General features: G+C 39.1%; 1 protein-coding gene across 3 annotated transcripts in view; it reads left to right on the top strand.

Moving 5' to 3' along the window:
- Positions 1-16,747, top strand: part of LOC121389882 — a 31,261-nt gene extending 14,514 nt beyond the window's left edge. For 2 of the 3 annotated variants that reach the window (XM_041521541.1, XM_041521542.1), the window contains 2 exons: positions 5,167-6,164; positions 8,102-16,747. In XM_041521541.1, coding sequence (XP_041377475.1) covers positions 5,167-6,164; positions 8,102-15,893 — 8,790 coding nt within the window. In that variant the 3' untranslated portion in view covers positions 15,894-16,747. The remainder of the gene's footprint in view (positions 1-5,166; positions 6,165-8,101) is intronic. The other variant, XM_041521543.1, reaches the window with a different exon arrangement.
- The last annotated feature ends 9,998 nt before the right edge of the window (positions 16,748-26,745 follow it).

Below are 26,745 nucleotides of genomic sequence, written 5' to 3'. Positions count from 1 at the left end.
TTCGTACATTACAGACAAAACAGCCATTTGGAATCAACGTTGAATCTGGTAAAGCTGTAAAAAGAGATAAAATAATTTTCCCAATAATTTACAGTCGACGTAGCGTTGATATTGGTAAACTTATGAAGGAGGAGTTTTTAAATCTGCAAACTGTTATGGAAAAACCCTATTACAGCACGTCCGGTTATTGCATATAGAAAAAATCCAAGTCTCAAGGATATCTTAGTCTCCACCCGACTACACGCCGCTTAAGCCTCTAAGCCAGTCCATTTTTCAGTGGTTGGTTTGTTGTTATCCCTTTCCTAACAATTTTTTTAAAAACAAATACATCGTATCCGGCTGTAAACAAAACATAGTACTAGCCAAATAAACTTAAAACAAGACCGAAAAACAGTTATATTTTGTATATCACAACGGTCAATTTAAAATCAATTTCGAATCCCTGGGGCAAAATTAGAAAATAACAATTTTTTAGTTTTAAAAAATTCCTGAGCCAGTGCGTTCATTCATTCTTAAATACATATATATATACATATATATATATACATATATACATACACACACACACACACGTATATTATATTTACTTCAAAAAGTGATATTCATGCTCAACTGTATTAGTCCCCTAACGTTCCAACCGGAAGGGACTATATACGTTTTATCTCCATTCTTTTGTCTGTATTTTTGTCCGTCTGTCCCACATAGATGTCCGGATGTTTTTTCACAATGCCTCGAGATACTGAGGTGAAATTGTGTGTATACATGTACTTTACCTTGTACTGTTACTGATCAAGTTTGCCTTTCATGGCGTTTTATCAATTGTTGACAGAGTTATGGTCCTTGAACTTAGGAGATATGAAAAATTTGTTTTCCAGACTTTTTTTTTTGAGGGGGGGGGGGGGGGCAATGAGCTGAAATTTTGTGTTTAGCTTTATCACATTCTGTTGTAAATGATTTTATCGAGTTTGACTTTCATGGTGATTTACCTGTTTATGACAGAGTTATGGCCCATGAACTTGGTGTGAAATTTTGGCACGCTGTCAATTTCCATAGGTGACGTATTCAATGACGGTGCCAGTCGAAAAAAAAGGGTGCTGTGCACCCATGCACTATCTAATCTGGCCTGGGCCCATATTTTCGAAGCTATATTAGCGCTATGAAATCGAAAAACCATCGTAGACTATGATGTCACTATGGCGTGTTTAAATTGCGCAAGAATATATAACATGAGACTGTATAGCGATCGAGTGGTATGTTCTTTCGGAAAATAAACGAGTGCAATAAATAGGAAGCGAAAACAACGTAAGTGAATTTCTGTATATATATATATATATATATATATATATATATATATGTACGTATATGTATATATATGTATATGTACGTATATGTACGTATACAATCTGTATGGCATTGTCAGTGAAAACAATGTAGGTGAAGTTCTGTATTTATTACATACCTTCTTTTATGTTTTACAAAAACGGTTTTTAACTGAACGTCATAACAACATTTTGTTAAATCTATTATAAAAATTCCTTTCATGGATTTACTTAATTCTGCGGCAGCCTTGTGTAATGTTTCAAGTACGATGTGATGTAATTTGTAAATCATATATGACGTCAGTAAATAAAAGGCGCTAACTGCTGTAAAAATAAAAAGGGAATTCCCCATTTAAAAGTCCCGGTCCAGATAGCACATCTGTGCGATACAAAATAAATTTATCACACGTTTTCAAAATGTCTTTATGACTATAGTAAGATTGAATAGGTATGTAATAAAACTCTCTAATAACTGTCTAGATCTGATATAACTCTTTAATAACTCTAGATCAGATGTAACTCTCCAGAATTGATATAACTCTCTAATAACTCTCTAGAACTGATATAACTCTTTAATAATTCTAGATCTGACATATCTCTCTAATAACTATAGATCTGATATAACTCTCCAATAACTCTAGATCAGACGTAACTCTCCAGAACTGATATAACTCTCTAATAACTCTAGATCTGATATAACTCTCTAATAACACTATATATCTGATATAACTCTCTAATAACTCTAGATCTGATGTATCTCTCTAGATCTGATATATATTAACAGGGGTTCAAAAATCCCATCGCCCGACGCCCGTCCCTAGTGAAATTTTCATGCCGGGCAAGTAATTATGTTAACTGCATATGCCCGATGACAAGTGACTAATGTAACACCTAAACCCTTTTTAAAATGTTGTTACAAATCTCGGTAAAACCTTTGGAAAGAGTTCCGATCGTGCGAGCATTTACATAGCTCTAAGGATAACTAACCCTAACCCTAAATGCTGGAACGATCGGAACTCTTGCCAATGTGTTGACACACCAAAACTGAAAACAATGTGTTGAAATGTCCGATAACAATTTTCGAGTTATTCCCCTTTTACTGTCGACTAAGATCGGTAATTTCCGCCACTGAACGTAATCGGTTCGATGATCTTCAAACTTAGGAATAACATCCAATACGCTTTACAGCTCATATAAAAATAAAGTATACATGTCTTGTGTGTGCAATCATAATGTTTAATCCTTGCAAACATGGTAAATGAGGTGGGATACAGTTTATAAAAATGTCATATTCAAATTAAATTAGACGTTAGTGTGGTTCCGGAATCTGCTCTTTGCAAACGAACGGGGGCGTAAAGCAAATTTATAATTTCCGAGTTCACTTGAACAGAGCATAAATATTATGTACTGTATGCTTATAAAAGATGCAAGACATTTTAGTTTAGATATAATAAACCTTGTAGCAGAAAATACTTAATGTGTTTCAGTACTTTGCAAATATAAATCTACGTTCGTGTAAAATGAACGGGTAAGGTGAAGTTAGATTCCATTAGTCCTACGCCATAATCGTGATGGTGCGATGCCCTCTAAGCATACATGAATATATTCATTTTTTCTGCTTTAATAATAGTTTTTAACAAATAAATTATGCTCAATAAGTTAAAAATACAAGGCTGCAATCGATGTACACCCCCTCCCCGGCTGTTGTTTACCAAGCCTGCACTATTTAAAAACATTTGCAAAGTAACAGAGCTCATGTTTATTTTGAGCCCAGCCACTGTTTGCGAGAGACTTTTCTCAGCTATTAACAGGGTAAAAACACCAAAGAGAAGTGTTCAGGGGCAAAATTTAAAAAATAATATACACACAATAATGACACATGGGCCAAAATCCCTCAACATTTTTTAACCAATGCCAGCCATAAAAGAATGGCTCAGGAGTGGAAAGGGATCTCACAACATCCACGGTCATACAAGTGGTCACTAAGGCATACATCGACACAATAATTATGTTTAGATGAACAAGTGGACACTACCAAACAAATAACAAAGTTTAAATCAACAAATGGACACTATTTAAAAAATAAAGTTTAAATCAATAGAGAATACATTTAGTACTTCCTAGGTAAGTGTTGTAACCTATTGGCAATTTTTTTTATTTGTGGAATTAAACCAATTACTTTCAAGATTATTACACTATTAAGCACTGTATTAAATTAAATAGGAGTAACACAATTGGTTACCTTAAGAAGTATGGGCAAGTGGAAAAATATATGGGGCAAGTGAATATCTGATTGGAACTAATTTTTTTGAAAATTTTTGAACCCCTGATTAACTATCTAATAACTCTCTAGATCTGATATAACTATCTAATAACTCTAGATCTGATGTAACGTCTCTAATATCTCTCTAGATCTGATATAACTATTTAGATCTGATATAACTCTCAAGAAATGGTGTAATTAACAGCCCCTTTAGATATTCGAGTCTGCGACAGATAGTTCAATTGGCAAAAATCCTTTCTTGCTCTTTATTAATACCCCCTCCCACTGGGTGAAACGAGAAATAGCCCATTCAATTTATTCATAATCCACCAGGGGTATGCATTCATGCATGCGTGCGTGCGTGCGTGCGTACTGAATTAAGTTGAAAAGCACTCGCTTGAGGTCACAAAATCGATCGCCCCCAATGAACTCGGTTGTTTTTTCCCATTCAAACTTCTGTCCCAATGGTACATCAAAGGGCATCAAACATCGACATGTAAGTAGGCCTACATCAAACTCATTGTGTAGGAGTCGTTTTATGGGGAGACAGACAAATATTAAAAGTGATTGGGAAAAAAAGTGCATGGTTGCATTCCCCCACCCTGAATAAGCCAGTGTGCTCAGGTGTCGTTAAACAAATATTCCTTTCCTTATGTCTGATGTAACCATTAGAGAATAACTAACCAGCCATGAGGAATTATGAATTATGTGTCCCGAGGGAATGTATACGTTGTAAGTCGGAGCCTTTGGCGAGGTAGTTTACAACATTCGTTCACGAGAGACAGATAATTTGTAATTCTCTATTACCCATTAACAATTTTAACTTATTTTTAATGTAGAAATTCCTCTGCTGTCTACAACAAAGCCATCACCCATTACGTAATGCAAGTGACGCCATGGCATAACGGCGGTCTTTTTCGCAACCAAATGTTTACTATACAAAATAGTATGACTGTGGTTGCATTAGAAAATAATTATTGTTATATGCTACTAAAGCAGCTGCTTTTGAAAATCTACCATTTCATGTAAAAACTTATGAAACAAGTAAGTCAAAATATTTCTGTTAATCTTTGTAGATCGCTTAACGTATGTGTAAATCTGACTCATGAATGGAAACATTATATGCATTCTTCAGCGTTCGATTGGTTGTATTATATAATATCCTTTGTCCCGTGAGAGTCGCAAAAAGGGCTGTCAGGTGTAGATCTTTAGCAGAGCCCCACAGCTTGGCATCCATTGTAGTACTCGCAGGCCAGATTTGTTGCCTCTCTCTATTATAACATGGGTGATGGCTTTGTTGTAGAAAGCAGAGGAATTTTTACATTCATATGAATGAAAGTGAAGTCCCGGCTGTGGCAAACAACCAACCAAAAATCGTGATTTTTAAGCCAGCCAATCAGTGGCTGTATATAGAAGCAATCTGCACACTGTGCAGAGATCGAACAAATATTACCCCGTATATTTGAGCCCAAATGGGTAATCTTTATAATTCAATACTTACTACGCTGTCAACTGTATGCCATTTTGTACCATTCGTATATGAACATTTAAATAAATAATTTTAAATACTGAACCTTCACTCAGGCCAGCACGTCAAGGCAGACCACCACGCGTAAGTCAGTGACGATGCAGAGGAAGAAATGTTTGCTGCCGCTGCCGTGGGAAGAAACGCTGAGGAGGAGGAGGAGGACATCTCTATCGCCACGGAAGCCAAAGCTGAAACCGAAGAAGACCTCATTGCTGAAGCTTACAACAAAAACAATAACAACACCAATATCAAAGCGGACACCACCACCGAAGCAACCAACAACAATAACAACATCGAAGCGGTCACCACCACCGAAGCAACCGACAACAATAACAACATCGAAGCGGTCACCACCACCGAAGCAACCGACAACAATAACAACATCGAAGCGGTCACCACCACCGAAGCAACCAACAACAATAACATCGAAGCGGTCACCACCACCGAAGCAACGGACAACAATAACCACATCGAAGCGGTCACCACCACCGAAGCAACCGACAACAATAACAACATCGAAGCGGTCACCACCACCGAAGCAACCAACAACAATAACATCGAAGCGGTCACCACCACCGAAGCAACGGACAACAATAACCACATCGAAGCGGTCACCACCACCGAAGCAACCGACAACAATAACAACATCGAAGCGGTCACCACCACCGAAGCAACCGACAATAACAACATCGAAGCGGACACCACCACCGAAGCAACCGACAACAATAACAACATCGAAGCGGTCACCACCACCGAAGCAACCGACAACAATAACAACATCGAAGCGGTCACCACCACCGAAGCAACCAACAACAATAACAGAAACAACAACAACATCGAAGCAGACAACACTACCACCAAAGCAACCAACAATATCTGGTATCACAATCAAAGATGAGAAGGAGCTGAAGACCAGGATGAAGCACCTAAGTCACATGGCAAAGGAGATCAATCGACTCGAGACAGAGACTTGCCATGTCAGGCAGCTGATTGACTTGGTTAATATTCTCGAGGACATGACCGAATCTGTGGTCTTTGCGGCCGCCTTGAACAGGTTGGTCCCCTCTCTAATTCCCTCCCTCCCCACCCACCTCTCTCTCTCTCTCTCTCTCTCTCTCTCTCTCTCTCTCTCTCTCTCTCTCTCTCTCTCATTCTCCTCCCCACCCCTCTCTTTCTCTCTCCCTCCCTCTCCCTCTCCACAACAATTTTGAATTACCCACCCTTATGCTAGAGACTTGGCACCACCTCATTTTGCTGTTACCGTATATACATGTACATTGTAAGTAACAGCTATATGCATCGGAAAATGAAGGCAACTGAGGGGACAGTTACTAAATGGGAGGTCTCACATATATAAATACATACACACATAAATACACGCACACGCACGCACACACACACACACACAGTGGCTACAAAACAGCTTAGAATTGTTATGATCAACTCTCGTTATATTAATATAAACAAACATGAAGAATTATGAGCTACATGTATATTCTTGTGAACTGTCGGAGTGTAAACAAATAAAATTAATTCACATTCATATTAGATCGCCTTATAAATGGAAAGGGGACTTGCATGACCCCCGCCACTTTCAGAGTTGTGGGGGGGGGGGGGGGGGAGAGAAAGCTTCTACTACATGTATCGTGGTTACCATTAGAAACTAACATAACCAGTAACTTTATTAGCCAATAGGTTATTTAAATACTACAGATGTCAACCTACTTGTAATCATCAACTAAAGCTTTGAAAACGCATTTCGGTATTTTATATTATTTTCTTAAATGAAGAACTATTTCCTAAACCAGACTACGTGTATATTATTCTATTAAAATGCATGTGTGAAGTTCTGTAAAAGTGTATGCTTCACGCTCTCGATTTAAGTCAGTCGGCTCTCCTCACAATGTTCACCTGCTTTGAGAAAGGTCAATATTTGAAAATACCACCCACTCACCACTGCTAACTTCACGCCTGCATCACACGTGATGCCAAGTTTCCATCAGCACACTCTAGACAACACCCACCCCCACTCCAGCCTAATTTTTTGTACATTCTTTCAATAATAAGGCCTTAAAAATATTCTTAGGTGTTTTTTGTTTTTTCTTCTTTTTTGGGGGGTGGTGGTTTCTCCGATAAAATTATTACTACAAAGAGAGTACATAGACATAATATTTTATATGGACCCATAGGGGTGAATGTTATAATAAATAAAATGAATACTAATAATAAATTTTAAAGCTGCCCTACCCTACCTAAATTGTTTTTGGCACGTTCCCTGAAACGTTTTTTTTTAAGCTTGTCTGGTGAAAGTGTGCATGACGAACCAAGTTTCATTTCCCCATGCAGGTCGGCTAGTAGAGCACGAACTGACCTTAAGTCAAGACTTACCAGCCCGCGGTTTGAAGCCATTTTAAAAGGTTTTTGGAAAATATACGATACTTTTACATTATTTAAATTACAATTTACTTACATTTTTTTGGCTTAGAATGTGAATATCTCTATAACAAATGCATTTATTGACATCGTAATGTTTTGTCATACAGTGAAACCTCTCAAGACCGGACCCTCTGTAAACCGGAATTCCCTCAAAACAGGATGTTTCACAGAGTCGCTTTTTAAAAACATGGACAGAACTTAACCTCTGTAAACCGGATCCTTCTTAAAACCAGACATTTGTCTTGGTGTCCGGCTTAGAGGGGTTTTACTGTATTTCAAAGTGCCAATATCCATTTTAGTCTAAAATAATTTTGTACTGCATATTTATCATTTCTTCCAATGGCCAAATGAAATTTGAAAACAAATTCAGATAATGGTTATACCAATTAAAGGTATTCGTATAATTCTTTATATTTAAAATATGTTACGGTAAAGAATCTTTAAAACAGGAAAAAGCAGGATACGAGTTTATTTTGCTGGGGGGGGGGGTAGGGACAAAGATAGTCTGCCTAGGAATAGTCTTTCTAAAAATTAATTTTCTATTCTCACCTGTAGGCGATTCAACAGTCCTGCAGTCAGTCACGAGTCAGATGATATTACACGTACCAGCCAGAGTGTATCAATTGGTATTGGACCCATTTACCATGCTGAGTCAGATGGTACTTTAACATCCTCAGATATTCAGTCAGATGGCATTAGACCAACCCAGAAGTCAACTGGTACTGGACCCATTCACCATGCTGATTCAGGTTGTATTTTAACATCCTCAGGTATTCAGTCAGATGATATTAGACCTACCAACCAGAGGGAGTCCGATTCCTACAGGATCATCAACGAAGATGTCTTGGATGATATCAGAACTACATGTACATGTATACACCATACCGAGTCACATGGCATTAAACCCATCATCCAGAGCGAGTCATATATTATAAAAACCATCAACCAGGGTGAATCAGATGATAGACAAACCAAACATATTGAGTTACATGGTATTATACCAAACCACTCCATTGAGTCAGATGGTATTTTACCACCCACAGATATTCAGTCAGATGATATTAGACCCACCCAGAAGTCAACAGGTACTGGACCCATTCACCATGCTGAGTCGGGTGGTATTTTACTATCCTCAGATATTCAGTCAGATAATATTAGACCCACCCAGAAGTCAACTGGTACTGGACCCATTGACCATGTTGAATCAGGTGGTATTTTACCACCCACAGATATTCAGTCAGATAGGATTAGAACCACCCACAATACTAGTACTGGACCCATTCACCATGCTGAGTCAGGTGGTATTTTACTATCGTCAGATATTCAGTCAGATGATATTAGACCTACCAACCAGAGCGAGTCCGATTCCTACAGGATCATCCACGAAGATGTCTTGGATGATATCAGAACTACATGTACAAACCATACTGAGTCGGATGGTATTAAACCCATCATCCAGAGTGAGTCATACATTATTAAAACCATCAAACAGGGTGAATCAGATGATAGACCCATCAACCATATTCAGTCAAATGACATTATACGCAACCACCATGTTGAGTCAGGTGATATTTCACCACCCACAGATTTTCAGTCAGATGGTATTAGACCCACTCAAAATATCGAGGTAAATGGTGCTGGACCTATTCACCATGTTGAGTCAGGTCGTATTTTACTATCCTCAGATTTTCAGTCAGATGATATTAGACCCACCCAGAAGTCAACTGGTACTGGACCCATTCACAATGTTGAGTCAGGTCGTATTTTACCACCCACAGATATTCAGTCAGATAGGATTAGAACCACCCACAATACTAGTACTGGACCCATTCATCATGTTGAATCAGGTGGTATTTTACTATCCTCAGATATTCAGTCAGATGATATCAGACCTACCAACCAGAGCGAGTCTGATTCCTACAGGATCATCAAAGAAGATGCCTCGGATGATATCAGAACTACATATACACACCATACTGAGTCAGACAGTATTAAACCCATCATCCAGAGTGAGTCATACATTATCAAAACCATCAACCAGGGTGAATCAGACGATAGACTCGCCAACCATATTGAGTCAGATAATAGACAAACCAAACATATTGAGTCAAATGGTATTATACCCAACCACACCATCGAGTCAGATGGTATTTTACCACCCACAGATATTCAGTCAGATGATATTGTACCCACCCAGAAGTCAACTGATACTGGACCCATTCACCATGTTGAATCAGGTGGTATTTTACTATCCTCAGATATTCAGTCAGATGATATCAGACCTATCAACCAGAGCGAGTCTGATTCCTACAGGATCATCAAAGAAGATGTCTCGGATGATATCAGAACTACATGTACACATCATAGCAGGTCAGATGGTATTAAACCCATCATCCAGAGAGAGTCATATATTATCAAAACCATCAACCAGGGTGACTCAGAAAATAGACCGACCAACATTCAGTCATATGACATTGTATCCAACCACCATGTTGAATCAGATGATATTTCACCACCCACAGATATTCAGTCAGATGGTACAAGACCCACTCATAATATTGAGGTAAATGCTGCTGGACCTATTCACCATGTTGAGTCAGGTCGTATTTTACCATCCTCAGATATTGAGTCGTATGATGTTAGACCCCCCAACAAGTCAGTTAGTGCTGGACCCATTCACCATGTTGAGACAGGTGGTATTTGCCTATCCTCAGCTATTCAGTCAGATGATATTAGACTCATCCAGAAGTCAACTGGTACTGGACCCATTCACCATCTTGAGTCAGGTGGTATTTTACCAGCCTCATGTATTCAGTCAGATGGTATTAGACCCATCCAGAAGTCAACTGGTACTAGACCCATTCACCATGTTGAGTCGGGTGGTATTTTACCCGCCTCATATATTCAGTCAGATGGTACTAGACCCACCCACCATGTTGAGTTGGATGTTATATTACCACCCACTGATATTCAGTCAGATGGTATTAGACCCACTCAGAATATGGAGGTAAATGCTGCTGGACCTATTCACCATGTTGAGTCAGGTCATATTTTACTATCCTCAGATATTCAGTCATATGATATTAGACCCCCCATCAAGTCAATTAGCACCGGACCCAATCACCATGTTGAGTCAGGTGGTATTTTCCTATCCTCAGATATTCAGTCTGATGATATTAGACCAACCCAGAAATCAACTGGTACTGGACCCATTCACCATGTTGAGTCAGGTGGTATTTTACCAGCCTCATATATTCAGTCAGATGGTATTAGATCCACTCAGAATATGGAGGGATACAGGGCTGGACCTATTCACCATGTTGAGTCAGGTCGTATTTTACTATCCTCAGATATTCAGTCATATGATATTAGAACCCCCAACAAGTCAATTAGCACCGGACCTATTCACCATGTTGAGTCAGGTGGTATTTTCCTATCCTCAGATATTCAGTCAGATGATATTAGACCCACTCAGAATATTGAGTCAACTGGTACTGGACCCATTCACTATGTTGAGTCAGGTGGTATTTTACCAGCCTCAGGTATTCAGTCATATGATATCAGATCCACCCACAGTACTGGTACTGGACCCATTCATCATGTTGAGTCAGGTGGTATTTTATTAGTCTCAGATATTCAGTCAGATGGTATTAAACCAATCAACCAGGGCGACTCAGATGATAGACCCACCAACCATACTCAGGCAAATGACATTAGACCCACCCACCATGTTGAGTTGGATGTTATATTACCACCCACTGATATTCAGTCAGATGGTATTAGACCCACTCAGAATATGGAGGTAAATGCTGCTGGACCTATTCACCATGTTGAGTCAGGTCATATTTTACTATCCTCAGATATTCAGTCATATGATATTAGACACCCCATCAAGTCAATTAGCACCAGACCCATTCAACATGTTGAGTCAGGTGGTATTTTCCTATCATCAGATATTCAGTCCGATGATATTAGACCCACCCAGAAGTCAACTGGTACCATTCACCATGTTAAGTCAGGTGGTATTTTACCAGCCTCATATATTCAGTCAGATGGTATTAGACCCACTCAGAATATTGAGGGAAATGGGGCTGGACCTATTCACCATGTCGAGTCAGGTCGTATTTTACTATCCTCAGATATTCAGTCATATGATATTAGACCCCCCAACAAGTCAATTAGCACCGGACCCATTCACCATGTTGAGTCAGGTGGTATTTTCCCAGCCTCAGGTATTCAGTCATATGATAACAGACCCACCCACAGTACTGGTACTGGACCCATTCATCATGTTGAGTCAGGTGGTATTTTATTAGTCTCAGATATTCAGTCAGATGTTATTAAACCCATCAACCAGGGTGATTCAGATGATAGACCCACCAACCATACTCAGGCAAATGACATTAGACCCACCCACCATGTTGAGCTGGATGTTATATTACCACCCACTGATATTCAGTCAGATGGTATTAGACCCACTCAGAATATTGAGGTAAATGGTACTGGGCCCATTTACCATGTTGGGTCAGGTGGTATTTTACTATTCTCAGATATTCAGCCAGATGATATTAGGCCCACCCAGAATATTGAGTCAACTAGTACTGGACCCATTCACGATATTGAGCCAGGTGGTAGTTTACCAGCCTCAGCTATTCAGCCAGATGGTATTAGACCTACCCAGAGTATTCAGTCAACTGGTACTAGACTCATTCACAATGTTGAGTCAGGTGGTATTTCACTATCCTCATATATTCAGTCAGATGGTATTGGACCCACCCAGAATACTGATTCAAATGGAACTGAACTTACTCACCATGTTGAATCAGGTACCATCTTACTATCCTCAGATATTCAGTCAGATGATATAAGACCAACCAAGAATATTGAGTCAACTGATACTGGAATCATTCACCATGTTGAGTCAGGTGGTATTTTACTATCCTCAGATATTCAGTCAGATGGTGTTAGATCCACCCATCATATGGAGTCAAATGGTACTGGACTCATTCACCATGTTAAGTCAGGTGGTATATTACTATCCTCAGATATTCAGTCAGATAGTATTAAACCCACCATACAGAGTGAGTCATATATTATCAAAACCATCAACCAGGGTAACTCAGATAATAGACCCACCAACCATATTGAGTCAAATAATATTATACCCAACCACCATGTTCAATCAGATGGTATTACACCACCCACAGATATTCAGTCAGATGATATTACACCCACTCAGAATATTGTAGTAAATGGTACTGGACCCATTCACCATGTTGAGTCTGGTATTTTACTATCCTCAGATATTCAGTCAGATGATATTAGACCCACCCAGAATACTGATTCAAATGGTACTAGACCTATTCACCATGTTGAGTCAGGTGGTATTTTACTATCCTCAGATATTCAGTCAGATGGTGTTAGACACACCCAGAATATTGAGTCAAATGGTATTGAACGAATATACAAGGTTAAGTCAGGTGGTATTTTATCAGCCTCAGATATTCAGTCAGATGGTATTAATCCCATCCAGAATACTCGTACTGGGCCCGTTAACCTTGTTGAGTCAGGTGGTATTTTACTATCATCAAATATTCAGTCAGTTGATATTACACCCACCCAGAAGTCAACTGGTACTGGACTCATTCACAATGTTGAGTCAGGTGGTATTTTACTATCCTCACATAATCAGTTAGATGGTATTAGACCCACCCAGAATATTGAGTCAAATGATACTGGACCGATTCACCATGTCGAGTCAGGTGGTATTTTACTATCCTCACATATTCAGTCAGATGGTAATAGACCCACCCAGAATATTGAGTCAAATGGTACTGGACCGATTCACCATGTTGAATCAGTTGGCATTTTGCTATCCTCAGATATTCAGTCAGATGATATTAGACCCACCCAGAAGTCAACTGGTACTGGAGTCATTCACAATGTCGAGTCAGGTCGTATTTTACCAGCCTCACATATTCAGTCAGATGGTATTAGACCCACCCAGAATATTGAGTCAACTGTTACTGGACCCATTCACCATATTGAGTCATGTGTTATTTTACCATCATCAGATATTCTGTCAGATAGTATTCCACGCACCCAAAAAATTGAGGTAAATGGTACTGGACCCATTCACCATGTTGAGTCAGGTGGTATTTTACTATCCTCAGATATTCAGTCAGATGGCATTAGAACTACCCAGAATATTGAGTCAGATGGTACTGGACGTATTCACCATGTTGAGTCAGGTGGTATTTTACCAGCCTCAGCTATTCAGTCAGATGGTATTAGAACCACCCAGAATACTGGTACTGAACCCATTCACCATGTTGAATCAGGTGGCATTTTGCTATCCTCACATATTCAGTCAGATGACATTAGACCCACCCAGAAGTCAACTGGTACTGGACTCATTCACCTTGTTCAGTCAGGTCATATTTTACCAGCCTCACATATTCAGTCAATTGGTATTAGACCCAACCAGAACATTGAGTCAACTGGTACTGGATCCATTCACCATGTTGAGTCAGGTGGTATTTCACCAACCTCAGATATTCAGTCTGTTGGTATTATACCTACCCAGAATATTAAGTCAAATGGTACTGGACCCATTCACCATGTTGAGTCAGGTGGTATTTTACCAGCTTCAGCTATTCAGTCAGATGGTATTAGAACCACGCAGAATACTGGTACTGGACTCATTCACAATGTTGAATCAGGTGGTATTTTGCCAGCCTCAATTATTCAAGCAGATGGTATTAGACCCACCCAGAATATTGAGTCAACTGGTATTGGACACATTCACCATGTTGAGTCAGGTGGTATTTCACCAACCTCAGATATTCAGTCCGTTGGTATTAGACCTACCCAGAATACTGAGTCAAATGGTATTGGACTTATTCATGATGTTGAATCAGGTAGTATCTTACCATCCTCATGTATTCACACAGATGGCATTGGACCCTCACAGCATATTAAGTCAAATGGTACTGGACCCATTCACCATGCTGAGTCAGGTTGTATTTTACCAGCCTCAAATATTCAGTCAGATGGTACTAGAGCCACTCAGAATACTAGTACTGGGCCGATTCACCATGTTGAGTCGGGTAGTATTTTAACAGCCTCAGATATTCAGTCAGATGATATTAGAACCACCCAGAAGTCAACTGGTACTGGACCCATTTACAATGTTGCACCAGGTGATATTATACCAGCCTCACATATTCAGTCAGATGGTATTAGACCCATTCAGAATACTGATACTGGACCCATTCACCATGTTGAGTCGGGTGGTATTTTACTATCCTCACATATTCAGTCAGATAGTATTAGACACACCCAGAATATTGAGTCAACTGGTATTGGACACATTCACCATGTTGAGTCAAGTTGTATTTTACCAACCTCAGATATTCAGTCCATTGGTATTAGACCTACCCAGAATACGGAGTCAAATGGTACTGGACCCATTCACCATGTTGAGTCAGGTGGTATTTTACCAGCCTCAGCTATTCAGTCAGATGGTATTAGAACCACCCAGAATACTAGTACTGGGCCGATTCACCATGCTGAGTCAGGTGGTATTTTAATATCTTCAGATATTCAGTCAGATATTAGTCCCACCCAGAAGTCAACTGGTACTGGACCCATTCACAATGTTGAGTTGGGTGGTATTATACCAGCCTCAGATATTCAGTTAGATGGTATTAGACCCACTTACCATATTATGTCAAATGATATTGGAGCCATACACCATGTTGTATCAGGTGGCATTTTACCATCCTCAGATATTCATTCAGATGGTTATAGACCCACCCAAAAGACTGAGTCTGATGGTATTACACCCACATACAATATCGAGTCAGCTGGGACTAGCATCATGCACCATACAGAGACAGACAATGTTAGAGACACGTATCTTACTGGATCAGATGGTACTAGACCCTCCTATCGTACTGAGTCAAATGATCTTGCAAGTACCTACCGGTGTGGTGTAAGATCCGTCCACCAGGCTGATCCATCCCATATCAGAACCGGCAGTGATTCTGTGTCGGATCAAACCACTGTCCCCTACAGTCGCAGTTCACATACCACTACATATTCACAGATAAAGAAATACATAAACATTACTCAAAGACGTTTAAAGTCAAAAATGTTGCGATGGCCAAGGGGTTCTATGTTTAAAAGATTCCTACTCATGTTATTAATCATTTTGACAGTTTCACTGGTAATACTTATGCTATACATGTATTTCTTTTATTCAAAGCAGGACTGTTGTTTATGTGTACAACATTTGCTGTCACTGTTTGTTGAAATGCATTGCTGTCCTGAAATGATCTACTAAAAATGCTTGAGCGCTTTCCTGAGGTGATTTGGTCATAGGATCGAACCGTCTCGGGTTTCCTTGTCCCAGCTAGTGCCACATGTCTGGTATATTAAAGAACCACGTATGTACTGTCCTGTGACAGTCTATAGGTATAGTTTCCATTTTAATATTCAGAAACAGACCACTATTCCTCAACATTCATATTGTAATGTATTTAAAATACCCACATGGTTACTGCAATAATAGCAATAACACACCAATTATTAAAACTGTAATTTGCATTAGTAAAAGATGTTATAATATTGAAGCAGTGTAGCAGGCACATGTTCAGGAAATTGTGTATCTATTTATGTATGTATTTATGTCCGTATGTATTTGTCATTAGGTTGTGCAATATGTTATATTAATTGACTATCATCTTACATTGTGTTAATATTGTAAGGCGATGTTATCGGGCACCCCAACCCTGACACCGTCACAATGATGTGGGGCAACAAATTAAAAATTAAATAAAAACATTTAAAAAAAAGATATTTAAATATACTGAACTTCATTGGAAACGCATAAGCCAGATTTGTAGTTTTAAAATGATTTAATACATGAGAAAAAATAATACATTTAACTGACTTTGTGTAACTGTATGTATTAGTAGGCAATAAATAACCCAAAAAATTCAATAAATTGGTTTGGGATATTGTACTTTACAACCTCACACATGGATAGCAATAACAACTGAAAATAGGGTGGTGCATTTTCAATATACGAGTGCAGTATACATTCTTTTTACAGGTTTTGTTAACTAAATATGCATTTTCTTTGTTGTATTTTTGTGTTCCTAAGATAATAAAGTGTTTTTGTTATTGAAATATAAATATATTCTTTGTTGTTGAGATATTTATTTTTATATTTGACAACTTAGCAAATGACACACTAAATCTTGTCAGTTTGGTTCATGTTAGTAACAAATTCATTATTTTAACTTATTTTCGTTTATATCAAATTAAGGTTCAAGCACGCTGCCCAGGAACAGGGGTTTAGATTGCATTAAAAAAAAAAAAAAAAAAAATTGTTTTGTACAACGACACCACTATACAGCATATTGATTCCCCAATCCTCGGGTACTGGATGTCAAACATTTGGTAATTTTTACATATAGTCCGAGAGAAAACCAGCTACATTTTTCCATTATAGTAGCAAGGGATCTTTTACATGCACCATCCCACAGACAGGATAACACATACATGTACATGTACCACGGCCTTTGGTATACCATTTGTAATGCACTGGCTGGAACGATTGATAAAAAATTAGCCCAATGGGCCTACCGACGAGGATAGATACCAAATCGACCACACATCAAGCATGTGGTTTACAACTGGGCTACGTCCTGCCACTAGACTGCATCAAAGTTGAGGTGATAAACGTTATGACCAAAATACAGATGTGCAAAACAATCACGTGGCCCGAAATTAACTACAAACATGCTAACCTAAAAATATTTCACTAAAATAGACATGGATTGAAAAATTTAAACCATGCAAATATTTATATATATTAATTTATATTTATAATGTCACAAGAGTACCGGTGAGGTACACATGATAGGCCCGTCAGGAGTTTGATGGAAAACCATAGATATTAATGAATCCCGTATATTGCTGTGTATTAGCCAACTTTTCAAGGCTCATGAGAAGAGGAGTTACAGAGTCAACCAAAAAATGTCTAAGAAAATACAACAAAATATTGGGGTGTACGGAAATACGATACAAATGAATCTCGGCTTCATAAACTTACCATTGCGTTGTTTAATCAGTATTTTTATCAGCCTGTATTAAGTCCCATACAAGTGTTCATCCTGTATTAAGTCCCATACAAGTGTCCATTTGATTGTTTGATACATACAATAAAAGTTATATTTTATTTGAGAAATGAAATCAATATATACATACATGTATATAATGATTTTAAAATGTTAAAATGAACATACTAATTTCTTGGTCCATCCAGACCGATGTCATAATCTACTCGATAAGCCAGTCAGTTTAGTATGGTACTTTAGTATCCATCATATGTGTTCTGGCAACATACCGTATGTTACGGGTATTACTAAATTCTAATTGTGTGAATATAGACAAATTATTTGTATCACAGTGACCTAGTAATTGTATGTCACTTACCACCATCACAAGTTGTTCCTACATGTGAAGTTTGATGGTCCTGTATGCATTTGTATGCAAGATATGATCTGGACATGGATTTACTGTTATGTGCAGTAGACCGTGAAAAGTAGGTCACAGTGACCTAGTAATAGTATGCGATACACCACCATCCCAAGTTGTTCCTACATGTGAGATTTGATGGTTCTGTATGCATCTGTATGCAAGATATTGGCCGGAAAAGAATTTAATGTTATGTGCAGTAGACCGTGAAAAGTAGGTCACAGTGACTTAGTAATAGTGCGTGGCCATCTCATGCAGTTCCTACATGTGAGGTTTGATGGTCCTGTATGCATCTGTATGCAAGATATGGTCCAGAAAAGGATTTAATGTTATGTTTAGTAGACCGCAAAAAGTAGGTCACAGTGACACCACCATCTCAAGTTGTTCCTACATGTGAGGTTTGATGGTCCTGTATGCATCTGTATGCAAGATATGGTCCAGACAAGAAAATGTTAACAGACGGATGTACAAACACCATAATACCGGTAAGACCCATCATAGATGGGCGTATAAAAATATGCATACACATGTAGAACCCAAATATGATAAGTAAACTACTGTAAAATCAATGGATATGGTCCATTTTAGCCATATTTTTGTGGACACAAAATTAAAACATAACACTTCCATATATGATGCATTATTAATTAATGCATGCAGCCATGCAATTGATGGCAATGTAATTTTTATTAGTGTTCCTATATGACTACTTATATGTCTCATTTTAGTCAAAAAAACAAAACAAAAACACCAAAAAACAACAGAAATAGATGAAATGGAAAAACAGATTTTCTTGTAATTCTGTTTCCAAAATCGACCATATATATATATATATACTCTTCAAAAAAAGTAGTGGAACTCTAATAAGAATTTACAAATGCCAAAATTGTAAAGTATATTAGCTGTGGAGAATGGTTATATGATAAAAGTGAATTAATTGGGCAAACATTACAACCAGTAGTTCAGTAGTTCAGTAGGTTTTATGACCACCAAAGATCTTGAAGGACGATTGGGGTCAGAAGTGAAATTTGAAAATTATCAGTAAATCGCAAATTCAAACAATAAAAATGACTAAAAACAAAACAATAACTGTATGATCAACAGAATGAAGAGGATTGACAGAAATAATGTTCCACAGTGATTAATCAACCTTCCTGGAAATTGTCAAAATCAAGAATGACACCCCACACACGTGTATGGGGCAACTGCAAACTATGGAATGTGTTTCGACGTGTTGATAAACAGACCTGAATGTTCTTTACTAGGATGTCTATGGTCAAAACGTATGTTTGGTCTAATAGTTGATATTAACATTAATATTTCAGGTTCCCCTACTCTTTTTGAAGAGAATACATACAAAAAACAATTCAGCTAATATTCTTCCTGCAAATTATATTGAAAATCACTACACTGGTTAACTTTTTTTAATTCGTGCACTTGTTACAGAAATATAGCCATGAACATTTCTGTACTTCCGTTACTGTCTCTAATGGTACGTATGTTCAGTTCAGTAGCATGCACTTTAGTATATATGTGGATACATAATCTACATCAATACATGGTTCTACACTGTATTAAGTCATACACATAGGTGTCGGAAGATGGCAGTAACTGGGGGGGGGGGGGGGGGGGGGGGGGGGGGGGGGGGGGGGGGGGGGGGGGGGGGGGGGCACTTATTAAATGTGAGTTCATATCATGCATATTGCCAGTGCTAATTCACTGCCTTTTTTTAAACCATGATTTAATTTTAATTATTTGTTTTTAAAATAATGTTTTAATGTACAAATGTATGTATACATGTATATGTGTGTGTTTGTGTACATGTATGCATCCAAAGAGTCGGCCTATGTGAGGTCACCGACCCCACCCCCGGGAATGTCGGACACAACTACTCGTAAGAGGAAAGCGGGGCCGATGCCTAATGATGAAGAGGAAGTAGATAACGCCTCGAATAAAGGTGAGTCCATGATATATGGGGTAGATTTAGAATATCCCATTCCAACCACCAACTCGTTTGCGCCCCTCGGGGATATGTCAGCTACATCTACCTATGTTTCAACTCCCCCCGTACTAAATTAATCAGAAGGAAATCCAAACAAGAAAACGTTGAAATTCAGGGGTTGAGGAGGGTCTATTTTAATGATTTGGACCCGACCCCCTATGGGTTACAGTTTCTACAAAACTCAATAACCGAGATGCAACAAAGCTCTCTCTCAAGAGCTTTTAAAAATACAGTTTTTTTCTATTCCTGGGTCCCTGGCGGAGCTTGCTTTGTCAGAACCCAGTGGGACGCCCCCTTTGCTGCCCTAGGGCCCACCATGAAAATCAGACCTTTCCCTGACAGCGCAGACGAAGTGGTGGTTATCTTTAAAAGCTGTTACAGTGGACAGCTACATTGAGACATTTGGACCCGGCCCTAGCCAATCTTTGGCCTTGGCAGAGTCAATACATGTATCTATAAACAATAGTATCAGCCCCCGGCTCAAGGCCACCGTCTCAGAGAGAGTTGAGATAGGAGTCGAGTCGGGGATTCAAATCGTAGAAACTACCGCTGGAGACGGTTGTAAGGTGTCCAACGACGTCAGTGCTAATTCAAATATAGGCGATTTCGATTCCTTTTGCTAACAAAATGGTAAAACAGCACGTAGGCAGCCGGCGACTGTTGTTAGCGGCACGGGGTCGCGGAATTCCACGAAGCGGGCTTCGGGGTTGTCCGGTAATGAGTCGGAGAAAGAGTTTAGTGGCTCAAGATCCGACAAACTGGACAACATACCGAATACCCCCCCGGCAGTGGGGCTGGGCTTCTGAAAGGATGAAGTAGTCACTTTCCACCCCCGCGACCAGTCAACCGATGGTTTCACTGAGGTGATATTAAAAAAGAGGAAGCGCCGGTTCGCTAACTCACCCGATTCAAATTATGCCGAATCTCCCACTGCCGGAGACTTTCTAACAAACAAAAAACAAGAACCACCCCCCGGGACCAAAAGAATCAAATCAAATAAAGGGAGGGTGGTACTTCCATCTACAAAGGCCAACACTAGTTTGCCAACACGTTTAAATTTTTCAGGTATAGAGGTGGACCCTTTTCCCCCCCTAGAATCCGGAGTGAAAACCCGCCAGGGGCAGAGGGGGGCTGGTAAAACAAATTAAACCAGTGAGAGAGGGGGGCGCCCAAACACAAATAAAGCGTCCCTCCAACTCTCAACCAAACAGGGAACCTTTCGAGGTGGTATCAAGGGGAGGCTCTTCACAGAGGGATGGAGGAGGTAATCCACCCCTCTCTTTACGTAGGATTATAAAAACAGACCTAAGAGGCGCTAATGGCCCAGCCATCTTTTCATCGGTCAGGACGGACAATCCGGATATACCGGTCTCAAATGTAACAGTTTGGGGCAATGGGTATCTGGATGTCTTACTGGCCAAACCCACGGCGGCGGAAACTATACGGGTGAAGGGGGTGGAACACCGTCTACACCCATACCAGGCCAAACCTGTCAAATGCGCCAGATGTCAGAAGTGGGGTCACCTAACAAAAAAATGTAGAGCCACTAGAGAATTCCCGGTCTGTTTTAGGTGTGGGGCCGCCCACCCCAGGAGGTCCCCGGATAACCCATGTACAAGACCGCTATCTTGTGCAAACTGCAGGGGGGCTCATTGCACCCATGATAAGGGGTGCCCTGATTATAGGAGGGTGGTTCGCATCATGGCAGACAGGGTACCCATTCCAAAAAGATCTCGGGAAGCAAATGTGGTAAGGCCGTCCCCCCCACCCCCCGGGATTGGCAGCTGGCGCAAAATTCACTAACAAGACTGAGTCTGGTATTAATATTAGCAGACCAGTCTCGGTTGCTACTTCCTATGCCGGCGTAACCTCAGGGACCAACCAATTAAATTCAGATCATTTGATAACAGCTCTCAATTTAGTTAGGGTACTTTCAGGAGTTTTTTTGACCCGAGAGAACAAAAAGGTCCCGACTTCAAAATTTTCTATAGAAGACATCCGGATAGCCTCAGGTGACGCCTGTGAATTATTAAATTTAAACTTAGCTATCAAGGTTGACCCTGGGGCCATCGAGGCACGTAATGTTGCCTGGTACAGGGCCAAGGACTTGGTAGCACCGGAGCCACGGAGCAATGATAATGTGGACTAATCTGTTAGACAAAGATGGTCCCCAGGAAATTAGAATTGCTCCGTGCCTCATCATGCAGGTAGGCCCTATAGGCATAAATAATATTAATATTAATAATAATAACAATAATAAACCTACTAAACATAACGGTTTAAATATACTCCAGTGGAACGCCCGTGGCCTGCGCACCAATGGCCCTGAATTAAAAAATTATATTGATCATAATAAATTCATTGATATTATTGCTATTCAAGAGTCCTTACTTCCGAATACTTCAGTAAAAAATAAAAAATATAAATTATTTACAGAATACAAAATTCCAGGTTATACAGGACTCTTTTTTAATAGTGGCAATAAATCTACGGGGGGAGTAGCTACCTTTGTTAGAAATGGTATTTCCCACTCTCAAATAACTGTGATAAGGACGAGTCCAGAGATTGAGGTGTTGGGGGTGACAATACATACTAAAAATAATAATATAAATATTTTTAATTATTATGTACGTACTAGATTATCTGGGAAAAAATTAACTGTAGATGATTTTTTGAAACCAATAGGAAATAATAATATAAATTTAATAGTGGTTGGGGATTTTAATTGTAAAAATATTTTATGGGGGTCAGATAAAACTAATTTACAAGGTAGTTTAATAGAACAATGTATGGACAATTTAAATATGGCTCGTCTAAATGATGGAAGCCCTACATTTTTATCAGACACCCACCATACCTGGTCTTGTCTGGATATACCGGCCTCGGTGGCGTCGTGGTTAGGCCATCGGTCTACAGGCTGGTAGGTACTGGGTTTGGATCCCAGTCGAGGCATGGGATTTTTAATCCAGATACCGACTCCAAACCCTGAGTGAGTGCTCCGCAAGGCTCAATGGGTAGGTGTAAACCACTTGCACCGACCAGTGATCCATAACTGGTTCAACAAAGGCCATGGTTTGTGCTATCCTGCCTGTGGGAAGTGCAAATAAAAGATCCCTTGCTGCCTGTCGTAAAAGAGTAGCCTATGTGGCGACAGCGGGTTTCCTCTAAAAACAGTGTCAGAATGACCATATGTTTGACGTCCAATAGCCGATGATAAGATAAAAAATCAATGTGCTCTAGAGGCGTCGTTAAATAAAACAAACTTTACTTTGTCTGGATATATCCTTTGTCTCTAAAAATATAGCAGCCAAATGTGAGTGGGAGATTCTTGATGACCTGGGCAGCGACCACCTCCCTATAAAAATTAAATTTAATATTATAGATAGCTGGAATAATGAAAACAATAATAATAAAAATAAATGGAACTTAGAAAAAGCCGATTGGGTGGACTTTGGTCACATGTGTGGTCTCTCGGATCATGAGCAGATTAAGGATAAGAATATTAATATATTTAATAATAATTTAATTAAAGCAATAATTGAAATAGCCACTAAAACAATACCGATTTTTAGTAAAAAGGATAGCCGCGCTTCCGTCCCGTGGTGGAACAAGGAACTATCAAAACAAAAAGTTAACAGGAATAGATGTAGACGTAAATTAAAGAAAAAGAAAACAGAAATTTAAAGAAAGTAAATATAAATGAAAATTAAATATTATTAAAACAAGAAACGCCTCATGGCACCAGTTCTGTAGTTCGCTAAACAAAGATTCAGATGTAAAAGAAGTATGGTCTAGGATTAAAAGGATTCAGGGGAGATCTACGAAAAATAATAATATACTTAAAAATAGTAAAATTTATAATAATGATCAATTAAAAGCTAATGTTTTAGGAGCAACATTTAAACAAAACTCAGCTACAACTAATTATTCATCTTTTTTTCAAACTAGAAAAATTAAAATGGAAAGAGATAGCCCTATCCCCCATGAAGATCATAGCCCGGATTTTGACAGACCATATAATGCACCCTTTAAACTCCGGGAGCTGAGGGAGGCTTTTGGTAACCGTAAAGGCTCAGCTCCAGGGCCAGATAGATTTAGCTATATATTTTTTAAACATATGCCTACCAAGACCCTCGGTCTGTTCCTGGAGTTATTTAATCTAATATGGCTAGAGGGGACCCTTCCCCTTAGTTGGAAACATGCAGAGGTCTTTGGACTTCCAAAACAGGGCAAGGATCCCCTTAACCCATTAAACTACAGGCCAATATCTTTAACATTCAGCGTCTGCAAGACCATGGAGTGTATGGTTAATCAACGCCTTATCCACTTTCTGGAGACCAACAAACTATTGTCGGTTTTCCAGAGTGGTTTTAGGAGACACCATTCAACTACCGACCACCTGGTTAGACTTCAAACCAAGGTTAAGGATGCCTTTCGGAATGGCCTCAGGGTAGCCGGAGTTTTTGTGGACATTGAAAAGGCTTACGACATGGTCTGGAGATGTGGGTTGTTGTTCAAAATTTACCAAATGGGGATTAAAGGGGCAATGTTCACATTTATAGTAAATTTTTTAGAAGAAAGAACATTTGCCGTAAATGTAAATGGATGTTTTTCCCCCATTATGGATTTGGAAAATGGTATACCACAAGGCTCAGTGATAGCGCCCACATTGTTTGGAATCTTCATTAACGACTTAGATACAGCACTAATCACTACAAACAAAAGCACTAAAACATCTTTAAGTGTTGGACTTTTTGCTGACGACACAGCATTCTGGAGAATAGGTAAATCCTATGATGATATCAAAAAAGACCTCCAGAATGATCTAGATAATTTACATAGATGGTCAGCAGCCTGGGGGGTTACCATTTCCAAAGCTAAAACTAATAGTATAGTTTTTCAGAAATGTAGAGATTTTAAAAGAAGATGTAATTTAGAGTTGAAATTTAAAAATATTATTATTAAACAGGTGCAATCTGTCAAATTTCTGGGTGTAATCTTTGACCATGCTCTCAGTTTTGGCGAACACATTACTGGAATTACCGGTAATTGTGTCTTCTATTTAAATCTTTTGAGGATACTTTCCGGTACGTCATGGGGCGCAGATAGAAAAACTCTGCTCATGGTATTCGAGGCCTTCATAGTGTCCAGACTCCAATATGGTGCGCTGGCCTTTGGGTGCGCAGCACAGACACACCTTAAAAAACTTGATGGAGTATATGGTAGAGCCCTCAAGATAATTATTGGGGGAGCTATCTGTACTCCATATGATAGTATAATGATGGAATTGGGAGTATTACCCTTAACTCTGAGGAGAATCAGGCAGGGCTTCAGATATATAAATAAGATAAGGAGCCAGGTGCCTGATTCTCCTATAAACAAATTAATTCCTCAAAAGGTTAAAACTGTCGGTGATAAGGACATATCCATCATTTCATATCTTAATAAATTTGCCACTGATTTTGGCGTCTCTGGACTGACCATTAGTAATGCTAATGATAGACTTGATTATCCATGGCGGTTCGAGCGCCCAGTGGTAAACTTCCACATTAGAAAAGAAATAATTAAATATGATAACCCATATATTAAAAAATTTATCTTCCAAGCAGTGGTGGAGAAACACTATTCTGACTGTATACAAATGTACACAGACGGATCGAAAGACCCCACCACTGGGAAAACAGGTATGGCTTTTGTTATTCAAAATAATAAAAAAAAAAAAACGATAGCCATTAGGGCCAGGCTCACTGATAATGTTTCGGTATATACATCTGAACTTATTGCCATACTTTATGGGTTAATGTGGATCCAAAATGATAACTTAAAAAGAAAGGGCCCTGGTGGATATGTGATTTTCACCGATAGTTTAAGTTCACTTCAGGCTATAATAGGATTTGGGGGTATAAGACCCGAAATTATTAATAAAATATATAAATGTTACAATAGCATTATCACCAGTGGAACCAAAGTAGGACTAGAATGGGTGCCGGCACATGTCAGCATTCCAGGAAACGAGCTGGCTGACACAAACGCCAGAAATAGCCTACGTGACATTAATATAGGAATCGAAATCAAACATAACCATAAAGAACTTAATTCTATATTAGAACCACACCTTGGTAAATTATGGCAGTCCAAATGGGACCACCATACCAGGGTGTGGCATGCACATATCAAGCCGAAGGCCGCGGGACCCGGTCCTATATCCTTTAACATTAGGGCCACAAAAACAATTTCGAGACTTAGAATGGGAGTTTGTTATGGCCTTAATGGAAACAAATTTAAAATAAAAAAATCTCCCACACCTAATTGTCTGGTGTGTAACAAGGTAGAGGATGTGAAACATTTTCTACTTGAATGCACCAGACATATGTTAAAACGTAAGAATTTAGATTTTTTTTTTAGGAAAAATAATCTGGTGCTCAACGGTCTAAATTGATTGAATCCACCGATTGAGCACAAGAAAGGTATTGACAGGCTCCTGATGGCCTTCGTGCTTGAAACTAAAATAGATATATAGATAATATTATTAGCTAAATACTATTAATTATATTTTGTAATCTCATGTGGCTGTCCGTGGCGGGTTTTATTATTGTCCCCCACCTTTTTGGGTATAACCACTCTATAAACCCTTTTTATATAGACTAAA

Source organism: Gigantopelta aegis, chromosome 15 (genome assembly GCF_016097555.1).
Source record: "Gigantopelta aegis isolate Gae_Host chromosome 15, Gae_host_genome, whole genome shotgun sequence".
Classification (NCBI taxonomy): domain Eukaryota; kingdom Metazoa; phylum Mollusca; class Gastropoda; order Neomphalida; family Peltospiridae; genus Gigantopelta; species Gigantopelta aegis.
The sequence above is the reverse complement of the archived record's forward strand: the minus strand, read 5'-3'. Positions and strand labels throughout refer to the sequence as shown.